At 33.7% G+C, this 21,912-nt stretch overlaps 1 protein-coding gene across 9 annotated transcripts in view; it reads right to left on the reverse strand.

The window, feature by feature from the left end:
- The window catches only part of LOC129751889 (fasciclin-2), a 489,480-nt gene that overhangs the window by 11,727 nt on the left and 455,841 nt on the right, over window positions 1-21,912 (reverse strand). For 5 of the 9 annotated variants that reach the window (XM_055747652.1, XM_055747647.1, XM_055747649.1 and 2 more), the window contains 2 exons: window positions 14,760-14,961; window positions 2,597-2,713 (listed from right to left, as the gene is read on the reverse strand). In XM_055747652.1, coding sequence (XP_055603627.1) covers window positions 2,597-2,713; window positions 14,760-14,961 — 319 coding nt within the window. The remainder of the gene's footprint in view (window positions 1-2,596; window positions 2,714-14,759; window positions 14,962-21,912) is intronic. The other 4 variants (XM_055747653.1, XM_055747651.1, XM_055747656.1 and 1 more) reach the window with 2 other exon arrangements.

Consider the following 21,912-nt stretch of genomic DNA (forward strand, 5'->3'; position numbering starts at 1 on the left):
GGCAAGGGATCTGTAGTTGTGGGAAGAAGACTAAGATTTTCATTACTGGGGACACAATGAATGGAAATGTTTACAAAGAAGAATGTCTCCAGAAGAGGGTTTTGCCATTAATTCGGTCCCACAAAGGTACGGTGAAGTTCTGGCTGGACCCGGCAAGCTGCCACTACAGCCGAGATGTCGTTAAGTGGTATAAGGAGAACAAGATCGATTTTGTTGAAAAAAGTATTAATCCACCAAATTGTCCGGATTTTCTTCCCATCGAGAAATATTGAGCAATAGTTAAGGGCAAACTGAAGAAATGTGGCAGAACCATGAAAAAACCCACTCAAATGGAAAAGTGGTGGAACAAGATGGCGAATGAGGCTACCAGCAGTACAGTGCAGAAAATGATGGGTGGTATCACAAAAAAAGTTCGAAAATTCACCCGAAAAGCTGACGAATGATTTTTATGTATTTTTTTCCTTAAAGTGCAATAAAAACCCTAAAGAATGACATTTTTACTTTTGTTTTACGTTATTTCTTTGCGGAGAAATGATCTATTTTATCCGACCAAATTCTATGTGAAACAGACTTTAGTATTTATTCATACCAGTATGGGAATCGTTTTGCATACAAAACAATTCAGCGTTTTGTATAAACTGCACACCGTTTACCGGACTTGGAAATTGCGAATGCAGTTTAGCTCATTTGCTATTCAAAGGTAAATTCTGCATGTGTACATTCAGTGCAGGATAGTTTTTTTTTCACTCCGATGAGACTCATAACAATTTGCTATGTTTTCATTCCTTTTGGGAACAAAATGAGGAATAGTACATATGAATAAAAACAACAACCCAACATTTCGATAGAAATTTTGGTAGAGTGATTCATTTCTACAAGTAAGGCCGAAACAAATTTCAAATCCTTTTTTTGTCACTCGCTGTTGGAACAACGCGAGGGGATGGGGGGATAATAAAAAATAATGCAAAAAACCAATTAATTGGAATAAATGGCACGAAAGCTTGTATGCAACAAACTTGTTTACTCTATCGTTGCACAAAACCTATAAATCAAGTAATTTTTATCGAAAAACTCAATGAAATCAAGGATACAAAAGGTAATGAAACTCCCATCTTTCAGAATTTGCTTTTTGCTTTTGTTATCTTTCGTATGTTTTCATTAGCAAATTTATGTTAGGCATTAAGTAGTCCAGAACATATAGGGTTTTGATCGAAAACCCTAAGTAAATTTGAAAAAAAAAGACATACACCGTCTAAGCCGACTTAGGCTTTACAGACTGAATAAATGACGTGGACAACTTAAGATTAACATTTAACACCCAGTACCGAGATGGGAATCGAACCCATGCCATCAGTGGGCTAGCGATCACCGTCTTACCACGCTAACCACTCGACCACCAAGGCGTGTTTTTCAATGCCAAAAGACATACTTCTGTTAAACAGCTAATAATTTTTTGCCTAAAAAGATACGAAGTTACGGTCTTGGACAAAGTTGTTTAGCGGAAAATTTTCTTTGGAGAATTTGGCACAAAAACCATTAGTAAACTCGGTTCCACAGAAGAAGCAAAAACGATGTTGATTTTTTAGTACAAAATAATCCATTTTTCCATACAAACCCAGAAGTTAAAATTTACTCATGTAAACGAAACTTATAAGTTCTGCAATTAATCATGGAAGATTTGAACCAAAGCGAAGCTTTTAAGAGAGATATTCAAAATTGAAAAGCTTCCTACCTCAATTTTTTTTCAGATTTCTCTGATTCTTTCCGAAACATAAGCAGATATTTCATATTTTCGGTTTTTTCTATCCAAAACAACTCCAATAACTTTGAAAAAACTTACTACGATTCATTTTTTTCTAAATGTTGGATTTTTTAAAAAAATATTGTTACTTTGAGTTGGTTACTTATAACCAGAAAAAGATTTACTAAGCTTTGTAAGTGCTTTCAATGATTGAATAAATGTTTGAAAAATTTGTTCACATTAGACATTAAATGGAGCATTCAAACAATTTCTACAAAGCTTTAATTTCAACCCCCGTATAAAAATTATTTTAAAAAAACCATAAATCCAGATTCCTTTTTCCAAAATGAAACCAGTGCACCCTCTAAACATAGTTTTCTGATTCACACCTTAAAAACATTTGTTTCTTATACCCTAAGCTATCATTCGGATGTTTCACTACCTGAATCCTTGAAATAATACAATTTTTGGCCACCCAAATATACATAATCCTAACCCAGTAGAACGGTTAAAATTACTTTAGTAACCAAATCACACATGCAGCCACCAGATGGCGGCGACGCTTGGTCATCGAACAAAAGCTAAAACTGAGGAAAAATGCATTTAAACGGTGAATACGTGCCATAATGCTAATAATGGTGATAAGAGAGAAAGGATGCAAAAAGTAAAAACACACCACACAAACACACTGATACGAACACATAAATGCAGGATGTGGGGGGGGAATGGGAAAGTGGGTCCGGGAAAAAAAAAACCAGAAAAAAACACGAAACCATGCCGAAAAAAGGGCTTGAAAGCTGCTGCTTCTGCTTCTGATGCTATTGGTATCATTAAAGAGTTTGGGGAGGTCCTTACATTGGCGTGGTTGGGCCCAGTTTGACGATTGGCGGGGGCAGCGGCAAAGGCGAGGGTGGACGTTCCTTGATGAGGCTGCCACTGCAATAGGGTAGCGGAAAACGCCAACCGTATAGACTGTATTGTGGTTATAAAGTAGCGATTTTTTGTTGATTTGGTTTGAATGGAGAAGTGAAGTTGGTTTTTGGAGTATACATTTTTTTTTCATTCGTTGGTAGGTGTTGTGATTTTCAATAATTTTTTTTTCCAAAATTAAGAGAAGTGAAACAATGGGGGTTTTGGGGAGATTTTCGGGACGAAAAATGGCCACCGGGAATGGAAACAGAAAAACGGAAACACAATATTATGATTGTGGTCAGTGAGAAAGGCGAGAGCTTTATGATCTCGGTGTGGAGTGATTTTTTTTTTCGTTATTCGTTTCGTTATTAGTCTCAGAAAACACTCTGCTGTGGGGTTTGTGATATGACTTGTGTGTATTAGGAATGAATGAATGAACGAATGCAATGCAATGATGATGTAGAAGAGCTCCACTCGAAAGAATCACATCAACTCGTCCTTTTCGTCAGTTATTTAGTTAGTAGACTGAATGATGATGATGATGATGAGAAACAGAGCGCGCGCACACTTCAAAAGCTTCGCATTGACCATGTGAAAACGTTAATGAAGTACGTTTTTCGAGAGCTTGATGGCACACAAAAAATCGGGACGAGCTGCGTTCTTTTTCAAGTGATTCGGTTGGATTAGAGGACTTTCCTTGATTTGATGCATCCAGGCTTGTTTGAGTACGTTTTTGATTATGAACATGTTCAATAAATATCAGTTGTTTTACAAAAATTTAACTAAACGTCATATTTCATGAATTTCAGCTAGTAGATTTTTTGTAATATTTTTACCCTCGATATATGCAGCACCCTTATGCTTTTTCTTTCAAAATATTTTTGACAGAAAAATGTAAATTTCAATTTGAACTAAATCAAAAATTATTGCAGTAGGTGATCTATGCGTAATGATATCACAAATATATCAAAACTATAAATTTTCAAAAGCTTTCATTAACAACAAAGTTTGTTGCAACTTACCCTTTTTTCCTAGTAGGGTGAAAATCGCATGTTTTTGTAAATTTAAAAATACCAGGTTTTTCTAACTACGTCAATTTGATGTCACATCAAACTTAAAGTTTTGATGTAAAAGCCGTATGATAAGCCATTGAAGTTGAATAGTTTTGCATGATGCCCCAGTTGATGGTATATAATAGATCCATAATCCTCAGCCATGGGATGGTTTATCTAGCTTCAACTCAAAATAATCATTTCTTTTGTCATCAATCGATAACACTAGTTTACAAAATTTTAAAAAAATCGTGAACTTGATTAACTGACCTACATTTTTAATGTAAAATCGGGCGCTGAATTTGAAAATGAAATTCAAAAAAATCTCAGTAGAACCGTTTTTGAGTTATGCTCCAAATATGAAATTTCGAAAAAATTAAAAAAGTTCTTGTACTTAGATTAAAATATCTCGGACGGCATAACAGTAATTTGAAATCTCTCTTTTGCATATTGAAGGTGAATAAATTTTCTATCGATCATCTGAACATTGTTTTTGCGTTTGACCAACAATATTGCTGATATTAGTGATTTTATGAGAAAAAAAATTATAAAAAACGCATTTTTTTAGAGAAAATTTTGTTTCAATGAAAGTTTTAGACTCGATGGTAGCATTTAAAAAATCTGATTTTCTTTTGCGCTTAAATGTCAATTTAAAACAAAGATTTCAAATGGCTATTTATCAAAATCGGTTGAAAATTGAAGAAGTTATGGCTACTTTACCATAACTGAAATTTTTGGAGTTTTTAATAATTTAACGAACCGCAGTACACTTATCATAGTATAGGAATAATGAAACATAATAAATCTCACTCGTTCCAAGTCAAAATTATTTATTAGCTTACCAGAAAGTCACATGCCATGTTTCAGGAAGATCTGACCTTAGGGAGGGATTGCTTAAGTCTCAAACGTGAATAACATTTTGAGGTATTTTGCCCGGCAGGAACGAAAACTACTGGTTTTTCATCAATAAATTTTTTCATCACTAGCTGATTGTTTTTTATGGCTGATTTTCTTAAAGCCTAAGTTGAGACAAATATTTCACCCGAAGACTGTAACTCGATTGGATTTGAAACAGAAAAGTTATTGCGGTTCAAATGCCGCAAATTTTGTCCAACACGCAATGAGTACTTTTTACGCATTGCGTTTTATACGACAATTTTCGACCAAAATACAATCTTTGAACCGCAATAACTTTTCTGTTTCAAATCCAATCGAATTACAGTCTTCGGGAGAAATATTTGTCTCAACTTAGACTTTAAAAAAACCAACCAAAATAAACAATTAGCTAGTGATGAAAAAAGTTATTGATGAAAAACCAGTATATTTCGTTCCTTCCGGGCAAAATACCTCAAAATTTTATTCACGTTTGAGACTTAAGCAACCCCTCCCTATGGTCAGATCTTCCTGAAACTTGGCATGTGACCTTTTGGTAAGCTAATAAATAATTTTGACTTGGAACGAGTGAGATTTATCATGTTTTATTATTCCTATACTATGATAAGTGTACTGCGGTTCGTTAAATTATTAAAAACTCCAAAAATTTCAGTTATGGTAAAGTAGCCATAACTTCTTCAATTTTCAACCGATTTTGATAAATAACCACTTGAAATCTTTGTTTTAAATTGACATTTAAGCGCAAAAGAAAATCAGATTTTTTAAATGCTACCATCGGGTCTGGAACTTTCGTTGAAACAAAATTTTCTCTAAAAAAATGCGTTTTTTATAATTTTTTTTCCCATAAAGTCACTAATATCACCAATATTGTTGGTCACACGCAAAAACAATGTTCAGATGATCGATAGAAAATTTATTCCCCTTCAATATGCAAAAGAGAGATTTCAAATTACTGTTATGCCGTCCGAGATATTTTAATCTAAGTACAAGAACTTTTTTAATTTTTTCGAAATTTCATATTTAGAGCATAACTCAAAAACGGTTCTACTGAGATTTTTTTGAATTTCATTTTCAAATTCAGCGCCCGATTTCACATTGGAAATGACTTTCAGTTTACTGAGTTCAAAAATGCTGTAAACTAGTGTAATTTGATATCTGACCATTTTTTAAAAAATTTTTTGGTCCTTAGGGCTTTAACATCCAAATAAATAAAAAAAAATTAAATAAAAATACCTCAGATACCAGAGCTATAAATTTTCAAATATTTACAGGTTCTTTGTAGTTATTTTGAAATTTATGTCCTATAAAAATCCTATAAATATTTTAAAAGTATGATAATTACACAAAATTAATAGATAAAATAATTTATATAATTTCATGTTTTAGATTAAAAATAAATTAGGAAGTATTTATCTCATAAGATAGAGGACGCATTTAGTGAAAGTATTTTTAAATCAAATGAGGTCAGTTGAAAAAAGAACTAGAAGCGATTCAAAAATTTTGGTCCCAGAAAATAGATGAAGGCTCTAAAAATAAGCCATACAGACATTCATTTCAGAAATTTTTGGGTCTATTTAAATCGTTAAAAATCCATAATTTTTTTTCATAATGTTTTTATTTTTTTATTTATAATTGAGACTATAAGACTATGAGACAGTAAACTTTCGTTTACTAACCAACTCTAATGGTGCACTGGGATATCGGACTGGCAAGCCGAGATGAGATGTTGCAGTGAGTTCGATTCTCACTATTTTTTTTCTCGGATGAATTATCCAATAGGACTATTTTTTTCAAAGACATTCACCGTCTTAGCCGATTTATGCTTTACAGACTGAATAAGTGACGAGGACAACTTAGGATTAACAAGTAGTGAGATGGGAATCGAACACATGCCATCAGTGGACTAGCTAATGTCAATCTGTGGAGTTTCATGATCTTTTTTAACCTTCCTTTACGGTTTTAAAAAAAGGACAATTAGGATTACTATTATGGCTGTATGGAATTGTTAACATGTGCACTAGCTGCTTATGAAGAAAAAAAATTATAAATCAATTTAAAAAATAATAAAATATTATGGTGACCATCCCGGTTGAAATATTAATATTTCACTATGTCAGCTTAACTTTGGCTGATTTATAGATTCATTTGAAGTAAAAATAGTTTTTGGTTTCTGATGTCATATGTCATGAATGGAAATATAAGCAAAATGGAAAAATCATTGATTTTCTTTGTGAAAATCAATGGTTTTTACTGAATAACTAGCTTATATTTATAAATCTAGGCTGATAAATTATTTTATCTTTAAAAACATGAAAACTAATAGAAACTAACTAAATTTTATTTTTTTGTGATATTTTCATCTCATCTATAAACACGAAGAACATACAACGAGAAATTCCAGAAATTTGCTGTGCCGTATTTCAACATAAAAAGGATTAAATATGCTTATTTGAAATTCTTGAGTTCGATGAAGTGTCGTATTTGATTTCTTATAGGTACTATTATTTAAACATTAAATTTACCATTTCAGAGTAGCTGTGCTCAGGGTAACAAAAAGCGTAAAGTAAAAGCCGATATAGCTCAGATTTGATTTTCAATATGTTAAAATTTTCTGATTTAATATTAGAATTGGTCCCCCCATTAATCTCTTAATTATAAATTCATTACTATCAGTTGGAATTGAATGTTATTGAACAGAACGGCGACATTTTTCATCCAAATTACTTGACCCTCATTAAAATATAACTATAAATATAACTATAAAATAATTAAAATTTTGTTCATCAACTTTTCGAATAACCGGCTGTTTTCTGTAAAACCAAGCACTTTTATTATTTCAATATGAGCTCTCAGTCTAAATGAATTCATATCAATCAAAAGATTTTCAATACAACTTCAACAAAATGAGTTGATACAAAACTCCTACTTTAAGAACATTTTACCTTAAATGTCGTTCTCCGAAGACCATAAAAATTAAAACTCTAATTTTTAAGAAACATCTGATATCAGACATAGTAAAAAATGGAGGTGTTCATGAAAATGAATTCAGTTGTTTTGTATTTTTAATCAAAACAATAATCCGGGTCTACAAGACCCTAACCTAGGGTTACCATATCCTGCAATGCCAAAAAAAGTACATTGAGAAAAAACTTCAAAATTGTAAATACAAACGCCATTTATTAAAAACCGTGGTGTTTTATGTTATTCAAATACCGCCAATTGGATGGAAGATATATAATTTACATGACAAATACTCAGTTGCTTAAGTTTGAATATTGAAAGTTTTCTATTTTATGCTGAGAAAGCACATCAAAGATGATAAAAAAAGTGCATTTTAAAAAGATTTTTTTATAGAGCCGTATTTTTTTTCATTTTTTAAAATCATTATTGCTGATTCGTGCGCTTTTGATTTGTGCACTATGCTTTTTAGCAATTTGTTGTTATGCATGTTGTTAACAGTCCGGGATATTATTGCATACTCAAAGGCACTTATTTTGGACGAAAAATCCTTATTCAAATCTCGAATGTACTCGTGATTCTTTCCATTGATATCCATCCTTTGAAAGATTCAACAAAAGAAGCAAAACTGAAGTGTTGTGCAACGAATGTATAAAAAGTTGAATCTCTTGTATTTATAAGAATACAATCTTCATGTTCCAAAATAAGAAATAAGTTTAACTATTATATAAGAAAATTTTATTTAATTCCTTTCACCAAAAAAAGAGTACATTTCGAAAAATTTCACAAAAAGAAGAGTACGCTCATTTCTCGATCGAAAAAGAGTACATGTACTCATAAAAGAGTACGTATGGTATCTCTACCCTTACCGGCTTATTGTCCCTTTTTTTAGCAGGGTGACTCATAAAATGAGAATTTGCTGAGCTTCTGATTTTAGGAAAAGTCCGGAAATGTTATGTATCTATTTCAACCGTCCTGAGATATCGCTTCGAGAAAGTACAGTTCGGGTCATATAGACCCTAACCGCAAAGGCAGGTGAAAAGTAGAATTAAACATGGGCATTACACCGCAGAAACAAAATTACCTTTCGCTCCCATATGTTTTTCCTATGTCCTTTGAGTCAACAAACATCACTGTACAAAGTAAAATTTGAGATGATTTGGTTGATTCCTGGGTGAGTGCAACGTGTTTCAATTTTGTATTGAAGAAGAAGTTTTTGTTAATTAAATCATCCAGAAAATTCAATAAGCTTGAAATGCCTTTAATCATTGGGTTTGCTTGAGCTTCTTTTTTGGTTTATGAGAAGAAGCTAAGCATTGCATTAAAAAAGTAATAACCATTTCAAAGAGGCTGCGAATTTTTTTTCTCAAGCCAAGATTTCTAAAGTTCATTAAATGTAATTGTTATCAATTATCAACCAATGGAAAAACTGACATATCGTGTAAAGTTCAGTCAGCATCATTAGCAACCTGTTACCGGTCAGTTTAGACCATGGGTGGTCAAACTATTGCCCGCGGGCCACATGTGGCCTGCGATCAACTTTTAATGGTCCGCGAAGCTCATTTTTGAAAAGTCATGTTCTAAGAATCGATCAGTTTTCTTGGTCTGCGTATATCAACTGGAAAAATATATCTGAATCTACTCTAACTAAATTCAAAACAAAGATCTGATAATCTTTCTGATAAAAAGTGACATAATCAAAAGGGGTAAAGTGTATAAAAACTTATTTCGAGAAAACACGCATTTAAATCTGTTGTGTTCGGCCATTTTCCATACATTTTTCGAACATTTGAAATTTTCTTTCGAACGTAAAAGTTTGAAAGTTTTACTTAAATTCGTATTCACTCTATTCAACAGAGATGTTAAAATCGCGAGTCTACATACTCGCACTTTGCCCTTCTTTGCAGAACGATTTTATTTCGTTAAACTCAATCTGCAATGATGCTATCTAAAGTTCAACTCGGAAAGCATCAGGAAGTAAGCTTCGGGTAAACTCGGCAGGAGTAAACAGCAATCGGGGGGGAAACATCAGCGAAGCAAACGAACAGTTCAGCGAATTAAAGAAAAAATCGTTTTCGTTCGGCAGCCGAACACATCAATCGGACAACGCATGAGGGCGTGGCTAAAACTGATAGATACAAGGGAACGGGAAACGAGCGGGAGAAGGGTGCGAGGAATGTTAACTCGGTCCGTCGGGCAACGATCGCTCGTGAGCATTCGTGTACGGTAAGCTTCGTTCTGTTGTTTCGTTGGTGTGATTTTATTCTTGCGAGGCATGGAAAACATCAATTCGGAACTGTTCTCTTCGTTTTGTGTGCAATCACGTCATGATTGGAACGAAGATAAAATCAATCTGCACACAATAAGTTAAACTCGGAAAAAATCAGCCGAATGATTCTTTGCGAAGCGAGTCTACACACCGCTGCTATTCAATTCAATTCACTTGTCATATCGAGATATTGAAAAATTTGGAAAGAGTTGGATTGAGTTAAGGTTGAAGTCCGTATTTAAATAATATTATTTATGATATAACTGAAGTTCGTTGAATAAAATATTTCTTTAAATGTTAAAAGCTTGTGAACGCTTCTTTTTTTCAACAATACCATTCTGTGTTTTTTTTTATTTGTCTATCAAATTTTTCGAATGAAAATGGTGAATTCAAAAACTTTGGAAAATGGGCATATTTTTTTTATATTTTGAAACCATAAAATTGACTTTATGGCCATTGTAGTCATTTGACATTTCTGAGATGAATAAACCGATGAGATTTTAAATGACTTGAAAGAATTGACGTACATTAATTTGTGAGGGATAGTTCATTTCGTATTGCGTATTATTCATACTATTTTTTCAATAGATCAAAATTTGTAAACATCTGCAAGTAACAAAAACGATTTAGATGAATCTATACTAAGGTTGCTAGATTTTTTTCAGTACGCATCCTGGCCGGAAAACCCGGACTATTTTCATCTATTAACCTGGCAAAATCCGTGCATTCGATTTCTAAATTGTCGCCCACCCAAAACTCCAGGCAATATCAATAGAAAATCACTAGGAAAAAAAACTTAAAAAAAGGTGCTATCTTGCAGATTTTAAATCGTATTTCAGGCATCCACAAAAACTTTCATGATTATATTTATATAACTTACTCAAAAGTTCTCCTTTTGGATGCATTGATAAACATATTTTACAATACAATTTGATTTGTTTCGTTCGGTTTGGCAAAAAAGGTAAATTCATCCGAGCATTTTTGAATAAAATCCGGGCAACCGAGCCGGATCTGACTTTTCCCAAATTTTGAATTAAATATCCGGGCAAACTCGGATAGAACCGGGCAACTTGGCAAGCTTAATTTTCACTCGGTGTGACCTTGGCAAATGTTTTTATAGCGTTTTCAAAAACATGTATTAGTTTTTTTGGCCCGCCAGCAAATCTTATTTCTGAAATTTGGCCCGTCTGTTGAAAATGTTGGCCACCCATGGTTTAGACCATTCTGATAACGAACAGGATTTGTGGAAGTCTCCGGAAGAATCCAAAGAAGAGGTCACCTAACTTCCGTCCGATGGGAGCTCTAGCATAGAGCTAAGTATTATTCTATTTAAATTTATCAAGAATGAGTTATTGAAGCGAGATCGAAAAAGAAATGGGAAGGAAAATCACCTTCTTGTATTCTTAATATCTCGTTATATTCTTGTTCTCAATTATTGGATTATTGAAATAAGCGTAAAATAGTGTTAAATGCATTTTTATTTTATTAGTTTAAGAAATTGAGACTTATTATTTTTGTCTTCATATTATTTTGGATAACGATTGTTTTTCCTAGTTCAGATTAGTTTTGTATCATTCACCCTTTACGAATGAGTTCGGGATGAAAATCCTTGAAAAAATTTTCTTCCTAATCAGCTGCCGGAAAATTTTGCTGTCTAACTGTTTCATGTCTAAAGATTGGTAAATAAAAGTTACCTGGTGTATTGCTTGACTAGGTGTTAGTAGTTTCACTTGCCTGTGGTTGAAAAATATAAAGGCAAATAATGCGCAGTGCACTGGATTAAACTAAGAACTCATGACTGCGACATTTGTGCGACTTGTCAAATCTGTGTGAAATCTGTCGGATTTCTAACCGCATTTCAGTCAACCTTTGTACGGATAACTGCGACTGCAAAACATTGAAATCCAATTTTCAATAAAAAAAAATGGCAATATATTCATCAACTAAAATTTTTGATACATGATTGACGTTTTCATTAGACTTTACCGGAAATGTGTTGGGTATCTTAGTTTGACGTCCAGAAAAAGTATACAATTAAAAGATGCTTAAAACGTTGTATTTTAAATTGGAATTTAGATAAATTATCTGGTATTTCAAGGTTATCAAGAAGTAAATGACAAATGCTTTTGTATTTGATTTCAGTTATCTATGTCAATTTACTCAAGCGTGGGAACAAACGGTTTTAGTTATTTGGTTATGGATTATAATATGATACCTAATATGAATAACATGATTTAGATCGAACGTTTTAAAAAACTGTCTGTTTCATTAGGAAACTTGAGAAATTCAGGAGTTTAGGAGTATATAACCTTCAAGTGGCCAATCGCTTATTTACCAAGGCGATATTCCATGCCACATTACCATTACCCTAAAATATCCAGCGTGAGATTTTTGGAGGGATAGCGTAAAGCGGGTCTCCGCAAAAAAAAATCATCACTGTGCTTTACTTCCTTTCCATCTATCGACTACATGGACTTGGCCGGCGTCGTCATTGGTTTATTTGAAAGTAAGATATTTTCAAAATTATTCAGTGGGATTGTGTTGCTTGTTCTCAGCACCTTTCGTTCAGTTCATTGTGTAATGTTGATTATTTTGAATCAATCACGAAGTGCAACCATTGCAAATTATTCGAAAAATGGCAGTTTATTCTGGCTAAAGCTTCCAAAAATTGAAAAGTCAACAAATTCATTGGCTTTGCAAGGCAGTTTTTTGCGATTTTCAATTTTCATCCTACGGTGCAACACCTTTAAAATGAACAGTAGGGTGGCCAAAAAGTGCATAATGTTTGGGAATCTGGGAGCGCATCCTGTAAATGGTAGATTTAGATGTGGAGAAAAAACTTTTTTAAGGGGTCAATTATTTTATTTTTGCTTTTCGATTACTTATTTATGTTAATTTTATTAAAATTTGAATCGAGACTAACATTTCACCTGAAGACTGCAACTCGATAGGACTTAAAACAAATAAGTTAATGCGGTTCAAAGGTTGCATTTTGTATTTAGTTATACCCTAAAATGTGATTTTTAATAATGATTGAACGGTAATTGGCTCTTCACACGATAATACAAACAACATACATTGTTGACCAAAGTTTAAGTGCATAAAAATCCGCATCTTTTGCTGACATTGGTGTTAAAAAAATCTTCGATAGGTACACATTTTAGTCAGTTAAATAAAAGAATTTGGACAAAAATATTTTGATTTCTAGGAAATAGCTTGCTGATTTTCAATTTTGACACAAAATTTATTTTACGTTTAGTATTTAACTCAAACAAAATTAAAAATATAAAATATTTAGATTTTGTAAAAATTTTCGGACACAGAATATACTTAAAACCGAATCTTTAAAAAGTGGACTTTTTTCAATGAACGCGTTTGCGGAACCTCTAAACATGATTTTTTTTAGTTGTCCCCAAGTATGTTCTTCACATCTTAATCTACCATTTGCAGGGTGAGCCCCCAGATTCCCAGACATTGGATATGCAATTTTGGGCTACCCTAAGGAACAGTCAAAGACTTAAAAATATATTTTAAATACATTTATTTGAATATCTTTTCTGAGGTAAAAGTTAGGTTCAATGTTTTTTACATGAAATGTAATGGGAGGTGTTAAAATGTATAAATTTGAAAATTTCATTCAAGGTTTGCAGCGATCTTATGTGCATGTTATCTATCCGTTGTGTAATTTTTTCAACGTCGATTGTTTAAATTCAATATTTGAAGTTTTGTCAATCATAATGTAGATTCAGAATATAGTTCCTCTAAAAATGTCCAAAATTCCAAGTATTTTTTTTTGGTTCAGTAAAATGGATTTCAAGTTCTAGCAAGTTAAATACAGCTTAAAATAGTTTTCAGAAATTAAAAGCTGAGGTCAAACTGTCGATTGTGAAATTGATTCAGTTTTAATTAAGTTTTGTTATGTTTGAAAACCCTAATGATACAGTATTCGCTCTTTAATCGAACGCTGTTGGGACCAAAATGTTTGTCGGACTACCGAAACATCCGATTACCAAGGTTGTCTTGACAGAATCATTATTTTGGTTGAAAAGTTTTGACTCAAATTACTAGTTTTCATCAAGTTAATTTATAAAGTTTTTAGTATTTATTTCTGGCGCAAAACGCTATTCTCCATCACCTTGAAATATTTTTTTAATTTGAATACTAAGTAGTGAGAAAAACTGAATCGAATGAGTTTTAACAGCTACAAACATTTAAAAACAAATATATGAAGCAACAGTATTGCGTGATAACATAACCGAGCACAAGAATACATCGATTAATGAACAAGAAAGAATCCGATCGGTGAAATATTAAGAAATAACTTGAAATTTTCGAATTATGTCAACAAAATGTGATAATTTTGAGTAAAATTAGCCTCGGATTCAGCTCCCAAAATGTGTGTCCAAATGCTCCCCCAACCGAGTGTGTCCAATTAAAAAGCATTCAATTAATGAGCGAGTATTGATATTTTCACTCATTCTATGGAAAACATAAAAAATTATATCAAACTGAAGATTTATAATAAATCCCGATTAAAGTTTTTAATAGGTATGTGGATACTATCATGTACATAAATTGTTTGCAAGGAATTCAAAGTCAAGCTAAGGCCGAAACGAACTTCGTGTTTTTGCGCTTCGAAATAAAAAAAAACACTGTAGGTAGACTGTTTTTTACATGGCGACCGTCAAAAATTAGTTCTGAGCCTGTTTAAGTTTTGAAACCCTGTTTAGGCCCCAAAATTATCTTCACGAAGAATATCTTGACAAAAGGCCGAGATATTGTATTGACAACTCACTAACTCATGATGAGAGAGATAGTTAGATCAGTGAATAAATGGATAAGACATCAAATAGTTCAAAGAAAGTCCTCACATCCAACCTTTCTACAGTTTAGTTAAAATATGTTTCATAAAATAAAATATTTTTCAGCTCACCTTCCCAGCTTCTCCTCATCACCCAGCTCCGAGGGGGACCGTTTGGACCGTCGACATAGGGTTGCCAGCACTCCCATGTTCCCAATCAGGCAGCACAGGATATCGATGACCAGCAGCAGCAACAGCACAGCTCCCACAACGATTCCAATGACTGCGGCCGACGAAATGGCCCGGTCATCAACCTTCAGCACCACATCGAGACCTGTATTGTTTTTGGAACGAAAAACCACAACAGAAAGTTTGTTGTTGTTGAAAGAAAAAGAATCAAAAACATTTCGTTAGATCGTTGTTCATGTTTATTGAGGTGAGGTGAAGTAAATTAAGGCTGAGTGAAGAAGTTTTTGTAACTATCTACTTGAGAGTGATGGGGGAAAAGTGGGGTAGAAAAATTGAAATAATGAGATTAATTACAGGTAGTAATTGAAGGTGTCATTCACTAATGAAGTGTAATGAGTGTCCACATGAAGATTAACACATTTAATCAAAGGCACGTAATTATCTAACACTTAACTTTGTATCGATCTACTAATCCGAAATTTATTTCCTAATAACAGTTCTAGGTACAAGGTTCAGGCTTCAGTTTTCAAGCCAGTTTGGACTTTTTGGTAATAGATAGATCAAAAGTTTTATAAATTAATTTTAACCAGGATTTTTTATTTCAATTTTATTTAACTCGCAATTAAATTTCTTCTCATTGATATGCTTGTTTAACGTGAATGTGCAAGAAACTTCTGAAAGTGCAGGGTGCAGATTTTAATTATTTCTTTAATATTCATCAAATTCATGAAAAAAATCATCAAATGGTTAATTGAAGTGCAATGCAACTTTTAAAGTGAAGGTTTTTTAAAGTTAATTTTATTGTAAAATAAGTTTTGTGCATTTATTTTTTCGAAATTAAGCCAAAAGAGGAAAGGTCGTAAAAAACTTTCTAAAATCGGTGCAGGCATTATTCTCACTGCAGAGCTCGAACGAGTGCCGACGTTTTGGAACCTAAATCGTAAAAGTTTTTTTCTCTCTAAAGTTGTCAACTAGTTCTGAAAGCAGTTGATGGCTTTTTCCTCGTCACAATTAATTGTGAAAATCCTTTAATCCAGGTCTCGTACCAGAAGCCTCCAATAGTGAGCAGCAGTTCAAAATTAAATAAAAAACTTTGGAAATTTTATTTAACGGCTCCTGTTTCCATCCATCCATCCATTTCCACTTCGAGGATGCTAGGTGGGCTGCTTGCTTGCAAAGAAAGTTTGACTCCAAGGCTAGGCGAAAAGGCAAAGAGGAAGGCAGCTATTAAACCTCAAAAGGGTAATATCATTACCCACATTTTGCTGCTGCTGCTACTATTCTTGGCGTTCTTTGCTGCAACCAGGACACAGCATTTCCGGTCGTTTGTTGGCCACTAGGTACTTCTTCGCCAGATTCAGGCAGCCCTGGAATCACAAGGCAGACCCCAATCCTTCCTCCAGCTTCGCCATAATACATAATTCTGGCCGCTTGTCCTGCGGTTTGCCACAAAAGGGAATCAACAACAGCGCAACTTACAGAACATGCTGAAAACGGAAGCAGCTGAACTTTTGCATTACACTTTACGCTTATCGGCCGCGCTACGGGTGTTCGAGAAAAGCTCTCGCCTGTGTTGGCTGTTGGCGTTAGGAACAAAGTTTGTTGCTGCTGCTGCTTGCTCCTTGGATAACTATTTGTATTTGGCCGCAGGATGTTGAAACTCCCACTCAACATCTGCGCCATGGTGGACTCTGGGATTTACTTCCAGCTAGGTCGAGTCAGGTCAGGAGTGCCAGTTTTTGGAAGAAGGTTCTTTTGGTAATCATACTAGCAGAGGCTAAAATTATTACTGAATGATTACAGAAAAATGGTCAAATCTTTATCATATTCTTCGATCGGTCGCGAAAATGCACGATATCAAATAAGTTTTCAAACAAATACAAGAATGATCAAGGTTTATAGAGATGTTACTGGCTTACTGATTTAAACCATGAAATTTCGTGTCCTTTTTCGATTTCTATATGTACTGATCAATTTAAGATCTTAAAAAGTAGTCGACAAGATATACGACTTATGCGACTTTGTGGGTGCACGAAGGGAAATTTGAACCCAAAAATGAAGTCGCAGGTTCTAGATCTGAAAAAGGTTCGAAATCAGAATCTGGACAAGGTTCTAAATCACAGTCGTGCTTCGGACTAGGATCTGAAGCAGGTTTCAAATCAATTTCAGGATCAGGTCCCGAATAAGGATCAGAATCAGCCTTCGTATTACGTTAAGGATTAGGGTCAAGATCAATACTAGGTTCAAGATCTGGATAAAGATCAGGACCCGAATCAGGATAATGACTTGAACCAGAATAAATATTTGTATCTGCATCTAGATCAGGATCAGAATTTAATCGGGATCTGGATAAGAAAAGGACTGAATCTGATTATTGAACTGAATCATTAACAGGATATGAATAAGGATCAGACTCTAGATAAGAATCAGAATTAAGTTCTAAATCAGGATCAGATTCGGGATTGGGATCAGGTTTGGGATCAGAGTCAGAACAGATTTCAAACGAGACTTAGGTTCTGCATCAGATTGTTAGAGGGAACTGGGTAACGAAACTGAGTGGATTTGGAATCATTTTTAAATTTCTTAAATCACGTTAACGTTAACACGTTAACATGAGTAAATTTCAACTATAAGGTATTTTGTACTGAAAATCAACATAATTTTTATTTCTACTGTGGAACCAAGCTTGCTAATGGCTTTTGTGCCAATTTATAAATTCTCTCTAGGAAATTTCAGCTGAACCTTTGTCGAAGATCGAAACTTCGTATCTGATTAGGCAAAAAAGTTATTAGTCCGTCTTATCCGACTTTCCCCTAGATGTTTACTACTAAAATATCAAATAGTTTTGTTGAAAAACTTATAAAATTCCAATGCGTTTTCAAATGCTATTTTATGATTACGATATGAACTGACAAAGTAATGTGCACTTAAAAAATGGTTCAATTATTTTCACGAAAAAAACTAACTTCAAATATCACGGAAAATTAAAAACAAAAAATCCACCAAAAATAACATGTTTTAAAGAGCTTCAATTTTAAATTTTGAGGAAAATCTAAAGACCTCCGGAGAAAACCCTCTTAGATAAAAAAAAATCCTGTATGTCATCAACATGTTCAAAATCATTTAATTTAGAGAAAATCGTTTTGAAATGAATACGAATAGCCTTTTTGGCAAAATAAAATGAATGCAAACATTCTTTAACACAGTTACTTGAACAACCTTCCAAAATAAAACTTTTTAAACCGTCGAGACTGACAATGCACAATGGGAAAAACATTGTATAAACCGCGAAGAAATTCAATATCTTCCCTTCTACACAAATCAAACAAAATCTAAGAAAATATACTTTCCTTTGGTGAAAATGTCCGGAAAATAGATTGGACATAGTTTCAGACACCGCAAGAGTTTACAAACAAAGATATATTTATTTATTTATTTTATTTATTTATTTATTGCCATTATGTAACGTAAGATACAATCTTATAACTTGTTACAATGTGTTATACTGATGTGTTTTCCTAGCTAAATTTTTATTCGCTCGTTTCTTAAAGATTATGTCGTTCTTAATCTGCAAGTCCTGCTAATAAACCCCTCTTGAACTCTGACCTAGATCTTATAGATTTTACATGGAAAGGAATAACGTTCCAGTTAACGATACCTCTCACGAAAAACGAGTTACTATAGTAAACAGAACTGTGTCGGGGAATAACGAAACATCCTGTACGAGAACTACGTAGCGGTACAAGGAGAGATCTTAGATACTCCGGTTTGCCTGAGGAAAGAATCCTATGAATAACAGTAACGGATCTGAAGGCATAAAATCTCTCGAAGTGACATCCTAATAAATCTTTTTGAAGATGCGAGACGTGTGAGAATCTTGTAAGATTAAAAACATATCTGACGCAAGAATTCAGCGCAGTGCGAAGTCTTCTCATAGATCTCTCCGAAGCGTTTTGATAAAGAAAATCACCGTAGATGAATAAAGGATAAATAAACGACTTAAATAGGCGGAGTTTCGTTGAGGTATCCAAATGTTTAGTTGTCAAGTAGAGCTTTTTCAAAGATCCATATATTTTACCACATTGGGAGATTATTTGGCGGTCCCAAGAGAAACTTTTTTCAAAAATAACACCAATAACACCATAGTCCGAACTTACTTTTTTCATAATAAATTGAAAACTATAAGAAAATTGAGGGTAAAACTAACCATAACTCCATTTTCCAAAGCGTGTGGTAGCTCAAACTTTTTAATGTGTTGATATTAGTTCCTACATGACAATTTTGTGTGGTGTTGTTTGAATGTCGATTCCATGCATAAAATCAACGAATTTTAGAATTAAAACGAAATATTTCTGAAAAATAACGTTCAATGTAAATGATGAAGTTATTTTCCGTCTATCATATTTAACAATTTGAAATTGATATCTTCAATATGGATTGATATATTTCAAAATAAAACATTTTTCATTTTAAGAAACAGAAACATTAGAATATGAAGATTACTTTTATTTCAACCACGGTATAAGAAAATTTCTTTGCCATCACCGGGTGGAAGGTCAGCATTAGGATTGGTCGATCTTGGATCGATCCTTGGAAGATCGATCTTTTCAACTCCGAATTTCGATTTTTTGGATCGTTTTTTTGGCCAGGAAAAAATCGATTAGATCGGTTTATTTTCGATCCGATCTTTCGATCTTTTTTTCTCATTTAGGGAAAAAGGGTATGATGATCACCTTAAGGAGGGCGTTTATTTAATCATATGAAACAGCAATAATATGTGAGTTACATCATTGTTATAAACGTTTAAAAATGCATTTTAAATTTTTGTTCCGAATGTGAAAACTAGTCACTGTAGGGGCAGTATAAGCACCATTAATCGGGGCACGATGAGCGTTTTCTGCCGTAGAATCTGGCAGCGAATATAATTTGATGAAGTCAACTGAATTATAGAGTTACAGCTTGACTAGTTTACATTTGACGATTTATCTATTGGTAAGGTGTTGGAGAGAGAATCAGAAAACTCGACCTGGATTCCTGGTCAAGCCGATTTTTTTTCATTCAGCATTCATGATCAGTTGAAAAACAATTTTAGATTTTTTTATTTATTTCAATAGAACTTCGAAAATTATTTCCAAACCTCGTGAATATTGGGTGAAAGAAGGTGTTCGTGATTGATCAAGTTTAAAAAATTTGCTAATCATAAGAAATAATAGCGATTTTCCAAAAATACCTTTTTCCAAAAACAATTTTTATTTTGATTTTTTACCGCATATTTTGTTCGAAATCTCTCACATTCATTAAAATATTCAAATAAAAATATTTTGAAATATTTTCTTTTAATTTCAAAAATATTTCTTGTCAGTATATCACATAAAGTATCAAAGCGTTTCCTAGATATTTAGATTTTGATAAGTATTGTTTTAAAGCCCTAACTCCGGTTCACGTTACAAAATAGAACTTGTTTTTTTTCTTTCCATATGTAGAAAGATTATACAAATTTGAAATTTTGTGTCTTTTTTGCATATTTTTAATAAAATGCAGTTCTTTCTTGTAACAAATAGAAAAGATCGATTAATCGGAGATCGATCTTCTAGCTCCGATTTTTTAGAAGGATCGATCCCAGAACTGTTCATCTGAATCGATCTTGAAGATCGATCTTTTCCCGAAGATCGAACAATCCTAGTCAGCTTTCCGAGGGGACCAACACATCCACTATTGATCTCTTTGTTGTTTCTCTATCACCAACCATCGACTCAGGGTAGTGAGCAAAGAATACATGCGAGATATACATAGAGTATCAACATGTACCCATACAGGAGCCTATTTCGTCACGTTCACCGTGGAGTAATTGGCTAACGCGCCGTTGTGCTGAACAGAGATTTCGGGTTCAAGTCCTGCCGGTGAGCCGCGGTATCTTTTTCAAGAAATTTGCGATATTTACGGCTTATTTTCTTTCTTTCTTTGATATTCCATGTTTCTCTAATACTTCCCATCGTCTTAAAAAATGTGATCATTTTCAGATACATGTATGTAATTCTGGCTTAAGAAAAAATGCTAAAGAGACTTGTGAATATTAAACCGGAATTTCTACCCGTATGGATGAGATTATTCCTTAGATAGGGTTATGGGGTCATCCTAGTCCAGTCTTACTAGTTAACACAACCAGAGTAACCCAAAGTCAAAAAACGGTTCAACTTGTTATTTTCCAAATTTCACATTTGGTTGAGTAAAGACGATGCATCGTTGTGCGATTCTCATGAGTCATTTTGCTAACATCATGAGACCAATGTTTTAGAAGAAGGGATTTTTTCGTCACCTGGCGGATTTGTTGGGGTTCTATAGATATTCCCCAAATTTAAAATTTTATTCATGTTTAAGACTTAAAAACACATGTACTTTTTCAGATTTCTAACATTTTCTGTTTTTGAGCTAGATTCAGTAAGATTTTTTGTAAATAAAATAAATGTAAATAAATACATTGAAGTATGCTCAAGCGTAACCCAAAACGTTTTTGGTCGTTTGTCAGGAAACAGAATTACCTACGGAGATGCTTCTAGGCGAGCGTAAATCGACGAATTTGGGAGCAATACGGTTAATCAAGTATCAATCGATTTCTCGGAGGATGAAGTTAAATCGACTATAGCAAAGCTTAAATTGCCGTCTTCTGTAGGGCGCGAAGGAAATCCGCCCAACATCTTGAAAAATTGTATCGATGCCCTATGGATGCCACTGTCAGTGATCTTCAACATGTCTATTCGAACTCGAAAATTTTCAAGTTCTTGGAAAAAATCGTTGAATGTCTTACATTTCGGTTGATCAACATAGTTTGCTCCTAGCAAAACTTCAATATCTTGGGCTTGGTGAAGGCCTCGGTCGTTGGTTGGAATCATTCCTGATTAATCGTTCACTCACTGTTCGGCTGGGCAATGATGAGTCTTTCGTGTTCCAGAATAACTCCCTAGTGCCCCAAGGAAGCAATATCGGACTGCTCCTGTTCTGAATTCATTTCAACGACGTCACATATGCTCTTCCATCGGGCTGCAGAATGCTTTACGCTGATGACCTAAAAATTTATCGAAAGTTTGAAAGCTTTAGC

This window comes from Uranotaenia lowii, chromosome 3 (assembly GCF_029784155.1).
Source record: "Uranotaenia lowii strain MFRU-FL chromosome 3, ASM2978415v1, whole genome shotgun sequence".
Taxonomy (NCBI): Eukaryota; Metazoa; Arthropoda; class Insecta; order Diptera; family Culicidae; genus Uranotaenia; species Uranotaenia lowii.